At 40.4% G+C, this 19,196-nt stretch overlaps 1 protein-coding gene across 3 annotated transcripts in view; it reads left to right on the top strand.

Moving 5' to 3' along the window:
• The first annotated feature begins 383 nt into the window (after positions 1–383).
• The window catches only part of LOC137277455 (myosin-IIIb-like), a 33,683-nt gene continuing 14,870 nt past the window's right edge, over positions 384–19,196 (top strand). For all 3 annotated transcript variants that reach the window (XM_067809182.1, XM_067809185.1, XM_067809183.1), the window contains exons 1-17: positions 384–572; positions 5,419–5,484; positions 7,223–7,471; positions 7,929–8,031; positions 9,199–9,355; positions 9,668–9,773; positions 10,345–10,467; positions 10,909–11,017; positions 11,497–11,616; positions 11,741–11,841; positions 12,319–12,405; positions 12,515–12,580; positions 13,486–13,602; positions 15,344–15,455; positions 15,743–15,804; positions 16,771–16,836; positions 17,239–17,358. In XM_067809182.1, the coding sequence (XP_067665283.1) occupies positions 462–572; positions 5,419–5,484; positions 7,223–7,471; positions 7,929–8,031; positions 9,199–9,355; positions 9,668–9,773; positions 10,345–10,467; positions 10,909–11,017; positions 11,497–11,616; positions 11,741–11,841; positions 12,319–12,405; positions 12,515–12,580; positions 13,486–13,602; positions 15,344–15,455; positions 15,743–15,804; positions 16,771–16,836; positions 17,239–17,358 (1,875 nt within the window). In that variant the 5' untranslated portion in view covers positions 384–461. The remainder of the gene's footprint in view (positions 573–5,418; positions 5,485–7,222; positions 7,472–7,928; positions 8,032–9,198; positions 9,356–9,667; positions 9,774–10,344; positions 10,468–10,908; positions 11,018–11,496; positions 11,617–11,740; positions 11,842–12,318; positions 12,406–12,514; positions 12,581–13,485; positions 13,603–15,343; positions 15,456–15,742; positions 15,805–16,770; positions 16,837–17,238; positions 17,359–19,196) is intronic.

The raw sequence follows: 19,196 nt of genomic DNA, 5'->3' as shown, positions 1-19,196 counted from the left end.
ATAGTGCGGTCCCTAAACAGTAGCATACTATGTCATGTCAGTTTACATAGTAATTCAGTCTAATTAGATTTATGTTGACACTTTGATCCCCAGGCAACAGATTACTTTTAGGGCCCATTTGTTCTCTGACGCAAGGGTGAGAGAAACTCGTGACCATATATTCTTAAATTCCAATCACTTTCAATGTTTACCAAGAATTGCTCACAGTCACATTACATTCATGAGTCGACACAAGTGCGCTTGACTGTGTATATGTACGTGGACCTACGCAAGTGACGTGTACAGGTAACGCGAGCCACTTATCCCTGAATTCGGCGTGCGATATGCATAAATGATATCAACTGTGACGTCACGCGTCGTGTTGGGTGAAGAGTATTGTTACTATCTTTAGCTCCGCATGCCATCCTGCTAGCCCTGCCCACTTCGATGATCAAGACGCTACAGTAAGTGAAGAAGTAAACATGGACAGGCCGCCTGTTGGAGACGTTGACGATTTGGCCACTTTGGCAAAACTTGACGAGCAAATTCTACTGGGAGAACTGCGTGAAAGATACAGGAAAGGTCGAATATACGTGAGTTGAAAGTTGTAACGTTGGTCTTGATCGAGACGTTTGCGAGCCACGAAGTCATTGACTGGAACGGGTAGCCTTGACTGGAACAGGTAGTTGTTCTTATCAGGTGTCTTGAACATGTTCAGAGACACGCTGATGACAGATCATAGTCCTCGGGTTTGTCACGAATGCAAAATGTGAATAGAATAGCGTTAATGGTAGATCAGCTAGAGGTCATTCTGTAATGGTCTCTGGGTAGAGTATGTCGGTGTAGATTGTTGTAATGTCAACACTCACGTTAATGTGTGCCACATTTGACTTGACAGGGCAACTCATTATCAACCAACTAGGAAGTAGATTCACGTCGGCCTGCTAGAAGACGTATTCTAAGAAAATGCGTCCAAATATGACCGATTTAAGTACTGTTACTCATTTCTCTGCTGATCTTAATGTATTGTCTGTAATATGGCACATAATGGAAAAATATAATTGTACACCTGACAAAAACGTAACAAACATTACAGTACACTTTGCTCGTAGTTTCGTTGTATCATACTGATCACACACAATAAGTTCACCCTTAAACACCATAAGAAGTGTAACTCTTGAAAGTTTATGTGAACACTAGAAGTGAGAGTTTGTATGGGGACAAAATAAACATTACCATTGTCATTCCGAGGGAGGGGAACAGATTGTGGGGCATAGCCTGGGGGTTAATGGGGTCACACTGTGAGGTGAGTGTGATCACTGTCGGGTCCAAGTGTCTCAATGTCACAGTGATGATTGATAGTTGTTTCTAAGAAAGAAGGATGTCATGTGTCAGTTTGACTCACTTAATGGTTTCATCATTGCAGTCTTAGATCATGTATGTGCATACATTGTAATTAACTATTAGCACAAAATTTGATTAATTACTGAATCTTTGATTAATTACTCAACATTGAACATAAATACATGATATTGGCACATGTGTACAAAAAGATGAAAGTATCATAATTACAAAAAACACTGTTAAAACAATGTTTCATATAATGGAAAAAAGGTACTGGGCAAGGAAATAAGTATCTATTTAAGTAATGACTTTCTCATAATGGATATTTTTTTAGAGTATGAAAGTTCTGAATTGTGTACAGGAATAGCCAATTGTATAAGCATACCCTGACACCAGGAATACACTGGTCTATATACCATATTAACACCACGAATACACAGCTGCATATAACCTTGAAACCAGGGAATACACCAGTGTACATACCCATGACACGGGCAATATACCCATGACTCCAGGGATACACCAGTGTATATATAGTCTGGTTCATAATTATTGAGAATTTTTCTTCTTACTTTGAGCTATCCTAACACCTCAACTGATTCACTGATACTTAAAACTAAGTAATGGTATAAGGGAGGTAACTCATCTTGGCCTACTGAGTATAGTACAATTAGAGTTACCTCCCCTGAATTTTTTAGCAGACGTCATTTTCCTCAGTACTGTCAACAATGTCTGCTGAAGATAAAAGAAGGTTGATTTTTGAGTTGTGTAATCAAGGAATTGATGATGTAAATACATTGGTAGGGAGAACAGGAACTCCTCTTTCTGCTGTGTATAGGATTAGGAAGACTTTTAAAGAGGGAAAGGATTTTGGGCACCAGAAAGGAGCAGGGAGACCCAGAAAATTGGACTTCTCAGATCGCGTCCGGCTGGGAATTTTAGCGACTAAAAAGCAAAGGGCAAGCATCTCCAACATCAGGTATGAAATGATAGATAGGGGATCAACAGTTGTATCAAAATCTACAGTTAGAAGAAATTTGATTGATCTTGGATGGGAGAAAAAGACTGGAATTCCTTCTCCTCTCATGAAACAAGAACATAAAGACAGGCGTGTTGAGTGGTGTTTGGCATATGAAAACTTTGACTGGGAAAATGTGATTTTTACTGATGAAAGCTCAATATGGGTATATCCCAATAATGTGAAAATATGGACAAAGTCTGCGTCAGCACCGTTGTATCGACGACCTAAATACAGCCCAAAGTTTCATGTATGGGGAGGGATATCCTTATTAGGAACGACCCCGCTGTGTGTGTTTGAGGGAAATCTGACAAGTCAACGCTACGCTAACATATTAGATAATTTTCTCCTTCCAAGTGCACATGTGTTTTATGGAAATGACTGGATTTTGCAGCAAGATAATGATCCTAAACACACCGCAAAACATGCCAAGCAGTGGTTTCAGGAGAAAAATGTGACTGCATTACCATTTCCTGCATATAGTCCTGACTTAAATCCCATTGAGAACATTTGGGGGATGATGAAGGAATGTGTGAATCAAAAGGGGTTGACAAAAATTGAAGACATGAAGAGAGAAGTGGTCCGATACTGGGACAGCATAACTCACGAGACACTAACCTCTCTGATAGGAAGTATGCCTACCCGTCTTAGACTGTGCCGTGAAGCTCAAGGAGACTTGATAAAATATTAAATTGTTACCTACACAACATGAAAAGGTCAGTTCACTTTCACAATACATTCAATTTTATCTGATTTGTTCTCGTTTAATAATATGAAATGCTTTAGCTATTCTCAATAATTTTGAACCATGTACAAGTGACTCTGGGCATATGTCGGTAAATATACCTCTGACACTAGGAATACACCAGTGTGTATACTTCTGACATACCTCTGACTCAAGTGATACACCAGTGCATACACCTCAGACTCCAGGGATACAGGGGTGTGTATGCCTGTGTATATACCTCTGCCACCAGCAATACACGGGTGTATATACCTCTGACACCAGCAATACACTGGTGTATATACCTCTGACACCAGGGATACATTGTAAGGGTCTTACAGTCCTGTACACACTTTCAAAACACCGCTTGACATACATATATTACCCTTAAGAACTTTTAATTTAGATTATCTTTAATCACCATCATTCAGCTGTCAGCAGAATGAGATGCAAAACATTTCGCCATGATTTTTTCGTGAACGGCCATAAGGGGAGATAACTCGGGATGGCTTAGTTTATGATAAATATGATGAAATCTGATGTTTTGTTAAACAGCAAGTATTTTTTATTGTTTCAATATAATTATTCTCACAAACCAATAAAAAATAATAATAGTGACAATTGTGTTACTCTGTATTACACAATACACCAACTCTATAGATTTCAAAGCGGTCAGCCATTTGGCAGCCACATTCAATCTAAGGCCAGTGTCATTTGTACAATCTGTGTAGTGTGTCACATGACAGATTAAACAGGGTGTACGGTTCGTATGACAAGTGTATATGCCTTTGACATCAAGAATATCCCAGTGTATATACCCTTAACACCAGGAATATTCCAGTGAATATACCCTAGACACCAGGAATATCCCAGTGTAATTACCCGTAACACCAGGAATACCCAGTTATATAAACCTATGACATCAGGAATATCCCAGTGTTTGTACACATGACATCAAGAATACCCCAGTGTATATACCCCTAGCTCCAGGAATATCACAGTGTATATACCCTTGACACCAGAAATACCCCAGTGTGTATACCCTTGATTCCAGGAATATCCAAGTGTATATACCCTTAACACCAGGAATATTCCAGTGTATATACCCTTGACACCAGGAATACCCCAGTGTGTATACCCTTGATTCCAGGAATATCCAAGTGTATATACCCTTAACACCAGGAATATTCCAGTGTATATACCCTTGACACCAGGAATACCCCAGTGTGTATACCCTTGACTCCAGGAATATCCAAGTGTATATACCCTTAACACCAGGAATATTCCAATGTATATACCCTTGACACCAGGAATACCCCAGTGTATATACCCTGACTCCAGCAGGAATATCCCAGTGTACTGCTAGACACATATTAGATGATCCTGCGCACTAAACACATTTGTGACAAGAGAGGCAGTACAACAAATTGGGCGAGTACACTTGGCTGCTACAGGTAGCTTGACGATTATGCACGTGCAATACATGCTAACCGTGACATGAAATCAACACTGCTACTGATTAACACCTGTCTCACTACTGTTTTACACCTGTCTCAATACCGTTAAACAGATTTCAGTTGTAGTAAAAAATGTCCAAGTTAGGAAAACATGGGCAAATTGTTCATTCTCAGGCAAGGGAGATAGCATACAATGTTATCATGTATATGGACAAATTTTGTGCAACCAAAGCAGATTCTCTATTACAAAGTAGCCTTGCTACTGGACTCTCAACGGCAACTTTAAAGCGCATTAAGGCAGAAGGTGGTAGGAGAGTGAGTGGACCTACAGTTATCAGTCCCACCAAGTTGCAGAAACCCAAAACTTGCAGTTACAAACTTGATGATTTCGACTGGTGTGCATTCCGTCAATTTGTACAAAGTTTATAAGGCGTAAAAACACAACTACCCACTCTGGATACAATGTATGATATGGCAATTTGTTGGGATTGTACCTGTTCCCAAATCGAGTGTGCTATAGCAATTCATGCGTGAAATGCACAGGGAAAATGAACTTCTTGATATTTATCAGACAACCTGTCTCCCTCTTGTTTCAAGTGGATCGTTCTGTGGGGCGTTCCCAAGTATGCAAATTAGGGTCATTTGTCAGGTCGTGGATCATCTTATATGTGTTTACCAGTACATACCCTTAACACCAGGAATATCCTACTATATATACCCTTGACAACAGGAATACCCCAGTGTATATACCCTTGACACCTGGTATACTCTGAGTATTTATCTCTGGATCAGGGACATATGCAGGGTTACTGATTTAGGTAGGTAGTCTGGTTTAGACTAGTTCATTCATAAGCAACGGATCAAACAATACTGATGTGCTTTTTGTTTTATTTCAGACATATGTTGGAGATATCCTGATAGCAGTCAACCCATATAAGGATCTTGGAATTTATGGCAAAGATGTGAGTGGTCATACAGCAATCTCTCTCATGTAGTGGTACTAAGACACAGACAGAAATGTTATGATGGGTGATATTGTGGCTCTGTCATATGACTGTTTCTCTGTTTTGTCATTGTTTTTTCTGTCACATCACTGTTTCCTTGATGTCATTGTTTCTCTGTTTTGTATTGGGTTGCCTGTCCTGTCATTTTGTCTCTTGTCATGTCATATGTTTCTCTGTCCTGTCATTGTATCGCTCTTCACATTAGATGTTTTCTGTCCTGTCATTGTGTCTCTTTTCACATCAGATGTTTCTGTCATGTCATTGTGTCTCTTGACATGTCATTGTGTCTCTTGACATGTCATATGTTTCTCTGTCCCATCATGTTTCTCTTCACATCAGATGTTTCTCTGTCCTGTCATTGTATCGCTCTTCAGGTCAGATGTTTCTCTGTCCTGTCATTGTATCTCTGTTCACGTCAGATGTTTCTCTGTCCTGTCATTGTATCTCTGTTCACGTCAGATGTTTCTCTGTCCTGTCATTGTATCTCTCTTCAGGTCAGATGTTTCTTTGTCCTGGCATTGTATCTCCCTTCACATCAGATGTTTCTCTGTCCTGTCATTGTATTTCTCTTCAGGTCAGATGTTTCTCTGTGCTGGCATTGTATCTCCCTTCACATCAGATGTTTCTCTGTCCTGTCATTGTATTTCTCTTCAGGTCAGATGTTTCTCTGTGCTGGCATTGTATCTCCCTTCACATAAGATGTTTCTCTGTCCTGTCATTGTATCCCTCTTCAGGTCAGATGTTTCTTTGTCCTGGCATTGTATCTCCCTTCACATCAGATGTTTCTCTGTCCTGTCATTTTATCTCTCTTCAGGTCAGATGTTTCTCTGTCCTGTCATTGTATTTCTCTTCAGGTCAGATGTTTCTCTGTGCTGGCATTGTATCTCCCTTCACATCAGATGTTTCTCTGTCCTGTCATTGTATCTCTCTTCAGGTCAGATGTTTCTTTGTCCTGGCATTGTATCTCCCTTCACATCAGATGTTTCTCTGTCCTGTCATTGTATCTCTCTTCAGGTCAGATGTTTCTTTGCCCTGGCATTGTATCTCCCTTCACATCAGATGTTTCTCTGTCCTGTCATTGTATTTCTCTTCAGGTCAGATGTTTCTCTGTGCTGGCATTGTATCTCCCTTCACATCAGATGTTTCTCTGTCCTGTCATTGTATCTCTCTTCAGGTCAGATGTTTCTTTGTCCTGGCATTGTATCTCTCTTCACATCAGATGTTTCTCTGTCCTGTCATTGTATCTCTCTTCAGGTCAGATGTTTCTCTGTCCTGTCATTGTTTCTCTCTTCAGGTCAGATGTTTCTCTGCCCTGGCATTGTGTCTCTGTATCATCATGGTTTCTCTGCTTTGTCATTGTTTCTGTCTGTCCTCACAGTCATTGTGCCTTCTATCACATCACATGTTTCTTTCTGTCCTGTCATTGTGTCTCTTATGACATCACGTTTCTCTGTCACGTCATTGTGCCTTGTCATATTGTTGTTTGTCTGTCGTGTCATTTTGTTTGTATAATGTCACTGTGTCTGTGTCATGTCATTGTGTTTGTATCGTGTCACTATAGCTATGTCAAGCCATTGCTTCTCAGAGTGTTTTATTTGTTGTGCCTTTTGTCATGTCTGTGTGTCTCATGTCATGTCACTGTTTCTCAGTCATGTCATTGTGTCTGTATGATGTCACTGTGTCTCTGTCATGTCAGGTGGCCAAAAGGTACAAAGGAGCCAAGAAAAGCAGCAACCCTCCCCACATCTTTGCCATTGCTGATGCTGCCTACCAGTCACTTATGGGCCAGGGAGGTCGTCTCCCAAGCAACCAGTGCATCCTCATCAGTGGTGAGAGTGGAGCAGGGAAGACTGAGAGCACAAAACTCATCATTAAACAGCTGATCAGTTTGTGTGGAGGCAATCTCCAGTCCTCCACTGCTCAGTTGGAGCAACAGATTTTACAGGTACACTAAGACTGGAACAGCCCTCCTCACTTTCTTACAGTGCCTAACAGAGTCAACAGTACAAAAGGAATACACACAAAGTTTGACATTCTTATACTGGTTTGTGTCAACTGAAATGAGGTCTTTTGTGTTCCTAGATTTCGGAATAATGAGCCAGATGTTAAAAATATGGAATACAGTATATGTGGAAACTGTTTTGTAAGCCACTGAAAAACATTGAAAATATGCGGTATGCATGCTTCAGGGATTTATAACCTTCAAGTGACTTTTAATCATTTCAAAAGAGCTCTCAGAATATATCCATGTATGTCTCTTGATTGTATGTCTCAATCAACATTATTAATGGTTTTGAAAATACAAAGGTTGTAAAGTTAGGCTGAAATACTGTTATAATACTGAAATACTGTTCAAAGCAGTCTTGTGTAAAGTTAGCTGTCCTGTTCTTGTTGACTCTCAGGTAAACCCACTCCTGGAGGCATTCGGCAATGCCCAGACCAACATGAACGACAACTCTAGTCGCTTTGGCAAGTACATCCAGCTCAAGTTCAGAAGAGGCGTGGGTAAGTTATGTCATGTAGCCTGTGTGTACTTCACTCTGTGTCATAGTGATGATATACTAATATACAGACCACTGTGTGTACTTCACTCTGTGTCGTAGTGATGATATACTAATATACAGTCCACTGTGTGTACCTCACTCTGTGTCATAAAAGATGATATACTATAACCAGGACATTTAGAGTTGAAAATTTTAAAACCATTTGACTAATATTTAAGGAAAATTTAAAGTTACACAAGGAATGGTCAATGTACTGGGAAAGTGCATTGACCAAGTAATCAAAATTTTATGGATTCACTTTTTTTGAGGGAATGGCAATTTCTCTGAAGTTACATAAACAAGGACTTTGTGATTCTACATGATTAGGAAGATGGACATTTGGACATTAATGGTCAAGGGGCACTCACAGGTTCCAAAATTATTTGATTAAGTATCTTCTGGCACCTACCAGTCTGAAATATAAATTGATATTTTGTAAAATTTGTAAATGTTTGGTTGCTGGGTGGCTTAAAGCTAATTACCGAAGCAATTTTGTATGGTATCAAATAAAGTTTTGGAAAGGGACTAATGAAAATGACTAATTATTAAGATTGGGTATGAGTCATTTTGTATGATGTAGGACATTATTTCTGGGGAAGAAGCCTAAATTGTCATTTTGTCATTGTCTATTTTGTTAGTTGTCCGGTGAGTATTGCGTGATTCTGGGTCCCACCGTTGACTTGAGAGGTTCTCTCTGTATATTGAAAGAATGGCTCAGATGAACTTATAGTATCAGAAGTTGTACAAGAAACCCACAAGTTCTTCCAGGTAGTTGTAAACTAATGGTGTGCGTATTCCAGTAAAACTAGGAAATATCTCAGGACCTTTGCTATTGAAAAACCATTCCAAAATAGAAGGACTTGAATGCCATACTGGACTTATCTTTTAGTATTCCATCTAGCTACATCATCCCCAGACTGAGAGTGGAAGAAATACAGAATGCCTAGGGAGAAGGGTATTTAACACCCTGACACCCTCAGGTAATATTCAGTCCATTGTGTGTACCTCACTCTGTGTCATTATGATGATATACTAATATGCAGACCACTGTGTCTCCCTGTCCTATCTGAGTGTCTCTACATCAGCTGTGATTCATTAATGATGCCCTGAACCCCTTTCTTCTTGCCAGTGATGGGTGCCAAGATCTCGGAGTATCTGCTGGAAAAGTCACGTGTGGTACGTCAGAGTCCTGGGGAGGAGAACTTCCACATCTTTCACTACATATTTGCTGGGCTATCCCCAGAACTGCAGGACAAGTTCGTCCTCAGGGATGTCAGCAAGTATAGGTAGGTGACAGGATAACATCTCCTTGGTGATGGAAGAGACCATATGATAACTTTCAGAATACACAACAGTTGAGCAGAGATTGAAAAGAATTTCCTGTGTATAGTTCTTTGTATGTGTAGTCTGTGATTCTTCACTTGAAAAATGTTACATTTATGAGGTTTTTACATCACATGTGAAAGAGAGAATGGGTAACAATAAAGGTAGTAAGCTCCCGTAGTCATTTCATATATGTAGCAGATGATATAACTTTTAAAATATACCGCCTGACCATATTTACCAAGGAGAGAATATAACCAATGTCATCCACACAGGTATCTGTCCAATGGCCCCAAGGTGCTGCAGCAGAAGAGTGGCCTTTTGAAGGGGCGATACGAGGAACTGTGTAACGCCATGGATCTGGTTGGCTTCACAGACGAGGTATAGATACATCAACATTTGACAAGAGCTGCAGGGTTGTTACAGAAAACATTCCAACAAGCTGGAAACAGTATCTACAGAAGGACTGGTTACCGATATAGATCTTAGAAATCAATATAACTTAATCAATCAATATAACAAAAAATGTCATAATTCACACCACTAGTGAGCGGTGATATGTATTATCACCCTTAATTTACAGTATCAAATGCCTTATTCCAATATGCACACCATGAACTTCTGGTCAGCCTGTAAGTAATCTTGATCAGTGTTCCCAAGAAGTTTGAAAATGTAAATGATGGTCAATATTGAATTGTTTTATGGTTGGGTAGGGTAGTCTTGATGTTAAACTGTTTGTTCATCAAGCTAAAGACTCGGGTTCAATTCCTACATGTATGCTATGTGTGAAGCTCATTTCTTGAGTAATATTTCTGAAATCAGCTCAAAAACCATATTCACTTACACTCTTTTGCACTCTTTTGCAGAGTTACACTCATTAGTTTCATTCATGTTTGTTTGTTCCAAGGCTATTATTATGATGTGTGGGTCAAGTATTCCTTGTGTGTTTTAGGAACAAACTGATGTGTTCACTGTGATAGCCAGTGTTCTGCACCTTGGGAACATCCGATTTGGCTCAAATGAGCAGGATGCGGCAGTGGTTTTGGACCCTAATGGAGCTGTTAAGGTGGCATCAGTAAGTTACTACACCACATGGAGATTAGCCTGGAGCATGGACAAATCCTCACCTAGCAGGAGCCTGGTGACCTAGCTTTCTAAGGGAGTAACTATTTGCTCTGCAGAACTCCATTAACAGGTTGGGGGGTGAGCGGTGAAATGATTTTAAGGGGGAGGTAACCCATTTTGTTCTGGAGAGGTAGGGAGGTGTCATCAATTTTGTACATCAGTGGGGGTCACTTACTTTGCTCATGAATTTTAGAGGGGTGGGGAGCTCATTCACATTGTACATGTTGTTTCTCAATAAAAATAATCACCCCCAAACCCCAGCCATAAATTATGAATGGTCCCTTAACCTGAGACACATTGGACTAGAATTGAAGTGCTAAGACTGTAAATTATCTCACTGTACAGCAGTGGGTAGACATGTGTAAGATAAAGGATGTGATGCTGTGTGTAGATGCTGCTGCAAGTGGACCCAGAGGAGGTGGAGGCATGTCTGACATCCATGGTGACAGTCATCAAAGGGGAGTACGTGAAGCAGCTCTACAGTAAACAGCAGGCTGAGGGTGAGCCACACAGTAGACACAGACCAGAGAGGGGTCATGTGGAGGGATGGGGATTGATGGGATGGGATGACAGATGGGATGAGTGACAGGGATGTGCGGTGAATGACAGTGGTATGGGATGAGAAATGAGGTGTGATTCAAGGGATGAAGATCAATGGGAAAGTGGATGAGTGATGGGCAGGACTGGGACAGGGAAGGTGGTGAGACAATGGCAGGAGGATGGTGAATCTAGAGAACTGGGTGCCGCTGTACAAAGCAACCTTACCTTAAGTCTCTCGTAAGGTATCTGATTTACGGTCATCTTAGTGCTAATGTCGCTTTGTACAATTACGTCACTCTGGATGGTAGATTTTGATGAATAACTGTATGGATGGTACTAGTTAGAGAACTGTCATTAAGGGTGTAACGTTTAACAGGGGGATGTACAGAGCAACTATCCTGATAGAGTCATTACTTACAGCAGTATTCCATGTTGACAGACGCCAGGGACGCCATGGCCAAGACACTCTACGGACGTCTATTTGGCTGGATAGTCAACAAGATCAACTGCTTGCTCGCGCCAGAGGAAGATATTCCCTCTGAAGAACTCCGGGAGATTGGTGAGTTTCGTAGAACCTTGCTGTGTGTGAGTATAAGGTATAGCAGTACTTATTAAGGACACTACAAGTCATTAGAAATGTCTAGACTGAAATTTGATGTATGATCTTGTGTGTTCCATTCCAGGTATTCTTGACATATTTGGCTTTGAGCATTTTGAGACAAACAGTTTTGAGCAGGCGTGTATCAACTTAGCCAATGAGCAGCTGCAGTTCTTCTTCAATGAGGTAACTCCTTCCTCTACAGTCTCTACTACTGTAGATCAGTCTCAGATGTCTGTCTGTTCCCAATGTTTTGTCTGTTTCCAATTGTCTGTCACTGAGTGAGACTTGCCAGTCCCCAATTGTCTGTCAGATCCCAGCCATCTGACTGAAGTCTGGCCATGGATATTTGGCTGTTGTATATCTTCCATTGTCTGTTTTTGTCTTTTTACCTGTTCTGTCTGTTCCATACTTGTCTTTCTGTTTTCTGTTTAAGCTGTTTGATCCCCACTGCATTCTTTTTTCAAATTGTCTGTCATCTGTTTTCCTCCATTTTCTGTCCATTTGTCTGTTCTGTCCTATGACTGTCCTTGTGTCCCTGCTGTGATGTGGTCCACCACAAATATTGCCTGTCCACAGAAACCCTTTCTGTTGTCTATCCACGAAAAGCTGAATCATGTCTGATTTCTGTCCACTAAAAGCCTGTTTGTTGTGTGTCCACAGCACATTTTCAAAATGGAGCAAGAGGAATACATTAGAGAAGGCATCGACTGGAAGGAGATCCAATTTGTGGACAACAAGCCCCTTCTGGTATGTATGCAGATGTACACACATCATTTCAGTGTCTGTATATTTCTTCCAATGAGTTATTGATTTAGCTAAATATTCCTTGCAGTTAATGAATATTCCTGTATTTCAGGATATGTTTCTGAGCAAGCCGATAGGACTTCTGGCACTCTTGGACGAAGAAAGCATGTTCCCTAAGGTAAGTGTTTGTGGTCCACATACAATCCAAACTAGAACAGATATAACTATGTCATTGTGGAGAGGTGCAATTTCTACACTGTTATAGATAAAGGCTTATCTGTTCTTATGTGTCTGTAATGTTTAAAATCATTCACTGTCCAAAGTGTTCCACTTCTACTTTAAGCTCACTGGCTCGTCAAGGAAGACATATGGGTCATTAGGCCAACCCAAGCTACTTGTAAATGTCACAATGATATATTGCCCTACTTGTTTTTCAGCTGTACATATATATGAATACATACTATGTTGTTGTTGGAGGTTTTGCAGGGGTAGTCCATTCAAAAGCAGACTTTGATAAGTATTTGTTCAATGTTGCCTATTCATAATTTGAAAAGAAATCTGAAAACAAAATAATATTTGGGTATGTTTAATTGATAGCTGAGACGTTTTGGTTGTACCATCCAAGGTCTATTGAAGTCTTTTTTATTTCAACTCTTTTGAAGTGAGAATCAGATGATTATTTTGAGTGAATGTTGATGAATTCTGTCATAACCTGCTCAAGGTTTCATGATTAGAAACAAACATTCAGCCTTTCACTGTCCAATCGAACAAGGTTCATTTGTGTCGAATGAAGGAAGTATTTGTTGTAGGTAACTGAAGATCAATTCTAACCCCAATCTTCATGGTTTGGCCTGTTATGGGATCTTTCTCCAGCTGTAGGATTCTCTATGACCTGAAAATAATGAGATTCACGTGTGTTTGGGTAGTCTTTTAGAAACAAATTCTATAATGTGTCAAAACAAAAGCACACAAGTATGATTGGGAGTTTTCTCCTCCAATAAACATTATGAAACTTATCAAAATTTCAATAAATGGTGTAGAAGGCTTTTAAAGCAATGTACCCAATTACTGTCTCTCAACCAGGGCACTGACCAGACATATGTGGAGAAGGTCACTTCACATTTCAAGAAGAACAAGAACTTTGAGGCATCTCAGCAGAGTCGCAGTGTCAACTTCTCTGTCAATCACTATGCTGGCAAGGTGAGATAACTCCGTCAACAACTATGCTGACAATGTGAGATTACTGTTGTAATGGGACGAGTCTGGCCATCATTGGACTTTGCGTTGTGTATTTTTAAAAGGAAACTCTAATGGCCAAGCTGGTACTACTGACCCAGGTTCTTTCCGCTCTTTGTTGCGGGTTGAAGGACAACTGAAAACAACATGGCTTTAAGAGAGAATATTTATTATCATAACACAGTATAGATAATTGCACTTATAAGAACGTTAATGTTTTACATTACGAGTAGCACGAAAACATCACACAGAAGCAAGTCAGTATACACTTTCTACATCTAATGCCAACCTGACTAAGTTCTGCAGTGAAGAGAGTTCACTGCCAATACACCAATCTGCCACAGTGTCTCACAGATAATATTCCAGAGTCACATCTGGTGCCAACTTGAATACTGCAAAACAGCAACATGCATCAACATCTCATAAAGTCTACATGTCAGACTAGATTCTGCAGTAAATAGCTAACTGCTACAACTCAATGTGAGACAACAACTGACGACTGCTACAAACTGTATCACACTGATGCAAACTCCACTAGGTCCTGCAGTAACATCTAACTGCTACAAGTCAACGTGGAGCGACAACTCATGACTGCTACAAACTGTGTCACAAATGATGCTAACTCAACTAGGTTCTGCAATAAACATCTAACAGCTACAAAATAACAGAGAGGGTTGAACTGCAAATGAAGCCTAGGAATGATGTCTTACTCTCATTCCAACTCAACTAAATCATGCTATACTTGCAATGCAACATGTTAAAACGAATAAAGGTGCATAAAATCCTCCAACCCAACAAGATCGGACTCTACATGCAACTTTTACTTTCCTACTTGCTCTAACCTCTAATGTTTTATAAATGAAATGGAATACATGGAGTCACCACGCTGGCTGAAATGAATCCATTCACTCTGTTTGAACTAAACTGCCTCTCACAATAGCAATTTTATTGTTAAACAAACATATTAAGAGGAGGTGGAAAAAGGGTTTCGTTCTGATACAGAACGTATGGAGTGGTGAGCTCTCATCTGCAACCAGCTACTGGTCGTCATGGACTCATTACTGACAGGCGCTACAGCACTTATATAACCAGCCCGAGCAACTATCCGGATGATGAAAGTTAGGCTATCAGTGATTAGCCCGCAATGCTCATACCTCTCCAATCTCTCCTTACTAAGTATATGCTCAAATGGATAGCTAAAACATGTGGCAATTAGCCACAAGAGACGAACTGATGGACTGACTGACGGACTGACTTACTGAACTAGGAAACATCCGAAGCACTCAACACCGCAACCGGAATACATACAAGCTGCAACCCTCATCAGTACATGCAAGCATTGACGAGTTACAGATGCCAAAAAACCCTGTTTTACCACACTGTCAACCACTATACTGGCAAGGATAGATAACTCTGTCACTGTTATGTTAATTGACAAGGTTAGATAATTCTGTCAACCACTATGCTATCCAGGTGATGATAATTCTCAATCAACACTATCATTGCTTGTTGGGATAGGTCTTTTGACAACCACTTATTTACCTGCCACAGGGATGTCAACCAACATGCTGAGGACTGTTTCCATTCTCTCAACTGCATGGGTATCACTGTAGATGTTGTTGTAACATAAAATATTTTCAGCCAGTGAACCATGATATCACATGGTTTAGCTGAATGCTGATGTGAGTGTTGTATGTTGATGAAGGTGGAGTATAATGTCACCCAGTGGTTGGAGAAGAACCGAGACACACTGCCATCAGGCATCATGGAGATCCTCATATCCAGCAACACATCACTGGTCAAGACCATCTTCAGAGGTAAGCAGCTACTGTTCTTTGAACACTCTAAGAATGGCCTTCATTTAGCTAAACTGCAACAGAAATATTCAGCGAGTACATTTGAACACTATAAGAATGGCCTTCATTTAGCTAAACTGCAACAGAAATATTCAGCGAGTACATTTGAACACTCTAAGAATGGCCTTCATTCACCTAAACTGCAACAGAAATATTCAGCGAGTACATTTAGATCATGATGATAAAGGAAATATAATCTGCATTCATGTGTATCTCGTGCTGACAATCTGTCATGTTGTCCTCTCCAGCTCAGATTACCAGGACTGGCAGCTTGTCCCTACAAGGACGGACTTTGAGGAAGTCATCCAGGGTGAGGAGATAGCACTATCATGTCCTAACTAGAACACTTGCATCCTTGACTTAACCAATACAAGTGTAGTTGGCAAGGACAGTCAGACCCATGTCTTATGTATTTTTAAAAGGTGTTATATGGAAACTCTAATGGCCAAGCTGGTACTACTGACCCAGGTTCTTTCCACTCTTTGTTGCGGGTTGAAGGACAACTGAACACATCATGGCTTTAAGAGAGAATATTTATTATCATAACACAGTATAGATAATTGCACTTATAGGAACGTTAATGTTTTACATTACAAGTAGCACGAAAACATCACACAGAAGCAAGTCAGTATACACTTCCCACATCTAATGCCAACCTGACTAAGTTCTGCAGTGAAGAGAATTCACTGCCAATACACCAATCTGCCACAGTGTCTCACAGATAATATTCCAGAGTCACATCTGGTGCCAACTTGAATACTGCAAAACAGCAATATGCATCAACATCTCATAACGTCTACATGTCAGACTAGACTCTGCAGTAAATAGCTGCATAAATCCAGGTTGAGGAGATAGCACTATCATGTCCTAACTAGAACACTTGGATCCTTGACTTGATCAATACAGGTGTAGTTGGCAAGGACAATCAGACCTGTGTCTTGTATAGCAGGGAACATGGATCAAGGACATTCAGTACCTTGATTTGTCCTTAATGTGTCACCTTCATCCTACAGGCATATACCAGGGTCTCAGTTTGATGTGGCATAATAACCTCTGTGGTAAAATGTCCCTCAAGAACACAAACCAAGCTGGATGAGAATTTTAGCATATTGCCCAAACAAGTAGATAATTAACAGTTTCTATTATATAACTACTACTGACAAGCAAGACATAGGAGTATTGCTGTTATATATTAACTACTAGCAATACAGTGTTATACACTGATTATGAAGCAGCAAAACTTACAATCTCTTATGTAAAGTCAACTTGGTTCCAGTTGAGGAAAATAAATCCGGACAAGATTCGAGCCAAGCGAAAGGTGACTGTAGGAGCACAGTTCAAGGTAAGGGATTTCCCCGAGAGTCAGGTATTAAGATGGGCATAGATTATACAGAATCATCACCAAAAGCCAGTCCAATATTGAAATGACCTTCACAAAATATTTGACTCTATAACCAAACTCACCCTTTTGATTTGTAAATCCAAATCTTTGTTTACAGAAAATTTGTTTCTTGGCAATAATAATTTTTGACATTTAGATAGTTGATTTAAAGGTGTAACATTTAATCGGAACAGTTTCAGTTTGGCATTCTGACAAATTTGTGATGACCCTGAAAATATAAGCTGCTCTGTAAACAATTGGCCCTGATTTCACCATAAACCAGTTGATTGTATTTGAGGCTTTGATGGGAGCAGGATAATGTCAAAGACAAATTCTTACCATGGTTGTCTCATTCACCTGCAGAAATCACTCAGTATCCTGATGGAGAGGATGCAGTCATCGACACCGGTGTTTGTCCGCTGCCTCAAACCCAATCATGTCAAGAAGCCTGAACAGTTCATGGATGAATACATTCTGGCCCAGGTAGGCAGACAGTCATAATGTGTATCACATAATCCAGGTAGGACTATGGACAGACAGACAGTCATAATGTAATTACGTCATAGTCCAACTATGTGCGCAGACTCTTTCAGTGTTGTCACAAGGCCTAGTGTACAGTACACAACCCTGTGCACTTAAAAGAACCCACGAATCCGTTGGTATATGACCAGATGGTGCCACATGAATGTGTGCAAACACCCAGTTGCGGGTACAGCACCGTGCAGTGAACTTGGACAAAGTACTGTGACTGTGTCCCAGTCCACCCAGCTGTGCATGGGTACCTCGTTAGGATGAGAGAGCCTCAATAAACTTGGTGTCTCAAGTGTCAGGAAGAGTTGTATACTCCCCAGGGAGTTGAGATTGAAATATGATGTGGTGTTGAGATTGACATCCAGTGATCTAGGGCAAAATATCAGTGCCTTGAGCATGCACTGGTGCGTGGATATGTGCACTATATAAATATTATATATCAATATCTATGGATAGATAGACAGTCATAATGTATACAACATAGTCCAAGTAGGCAGACAGTCATAATGTGTATGTACAACATCATCAAGGTAGACAGAGAGTCATAATGTGTACAACATAGTCCATGTAGGCAGGCAGTCATAATGTGTATGTACAACATCGTCCAGGTAGACAGACAGTCATAATGTGTAGAACATCGTCCAGGTAGACAGACAGTCATAATGTGTATGGGTATACCATTGTCAAGGTAGACAGACAGTCATAATGTGTACAACATAGTCCAGGTAGACAGACAGTCATAATGTGTATGTACAACATCGTCCAGGTAGACAGACAGTCATAATGTGTACAACATAGTCCAAGTAGGCAGACAGTCATAATGTGTATGTACAACATCATCAAGGTAGACAGAGAGTCATAATGTGTACAACATAGTCCATGTAGGCAGGCAGTCATAATGTGTAGAACATCGTCCAGGTAGACAGAGAGTCATAATGTGTATGGGTATACCATCGTCAAGGTAGACAGACAGTCATAATGTGTATGTACATAGTCCAGGTAGGCAGACAGTCATAATGTGTATGTACAACATCGTCCAGGTAGACAGACAGTCATAATGTGTACAACGTTGTCCAGGTAGACAGACAGTCATAATGTGTATGTACAACATCTTCCAGGTAGACAGACAGTCATAATGTGTACAACATTGTCCAGGTAGACAGACAGTCATAATGTGTATGTACAACATCTTCCAGGTAGACAGACAGTCATAATGTGTACAACATTGTCCAGGTAGACAGACAGTCATAATGTGTATGTACAACATCGTCCAGGTAGACAGACAGTCATAATGTGTACAACATTGTCCAGGTAGACAGTCATAATGTGTATGTACAACATCGTCCAGGTAGACAGACAGTCATAATGTGTACAACACTGTCCAGGTAGACAGACAGTCATAATGTGTATGTACAACATCGTCCAGGTAGACAGACAGTCATAATGTGTACAACATTGTCCAGGTAGACAGACAGTCATAATGTGTATGTACAACATCGTCCAGGTAGACAGACAGTCATAATGTGTACAACATTGTCCAGGTAGACAGACAGTCATAATGTGTATGTACAACATCGTCCAGGTAGACAGACAGTCATAATGTGTACAACATTGTCCAGGTAGACAGACAGTCATAATGTGTATGTACAACATCGTCCAGGTAGACAGAGAGTCATAATGTGTACAACATAGTCCATGTAGGCAGGCAGTCATAATGTGTAGAACATCGTCCAGGTAGACAGACAGTCATAATGTGTATGGGTATACCATCGTCCAGGTAGACAGACAGT

The sequence above is a fragment of the Haliotis asinina genome, chromosome 3 (assembly GCF_037392515.1).
Source record: "Haliotis asinina isolate JCU_RB_2024 chromosome 3, JCU_Hal_asi_v2, whole genome shotgun sequence".
NCBI classification, from domain to species: domain Eukaryota; kingdom Metazoa; phylum Mollusca; class Gastropoda; order Lepetellida; family Haliotidae; genus Haliotis; species Haliotis asinina.
Note: the sequence above shows the minus strand (reverse complement) of the source record. Positions and strands in the feature narration are given on the sequence as shown.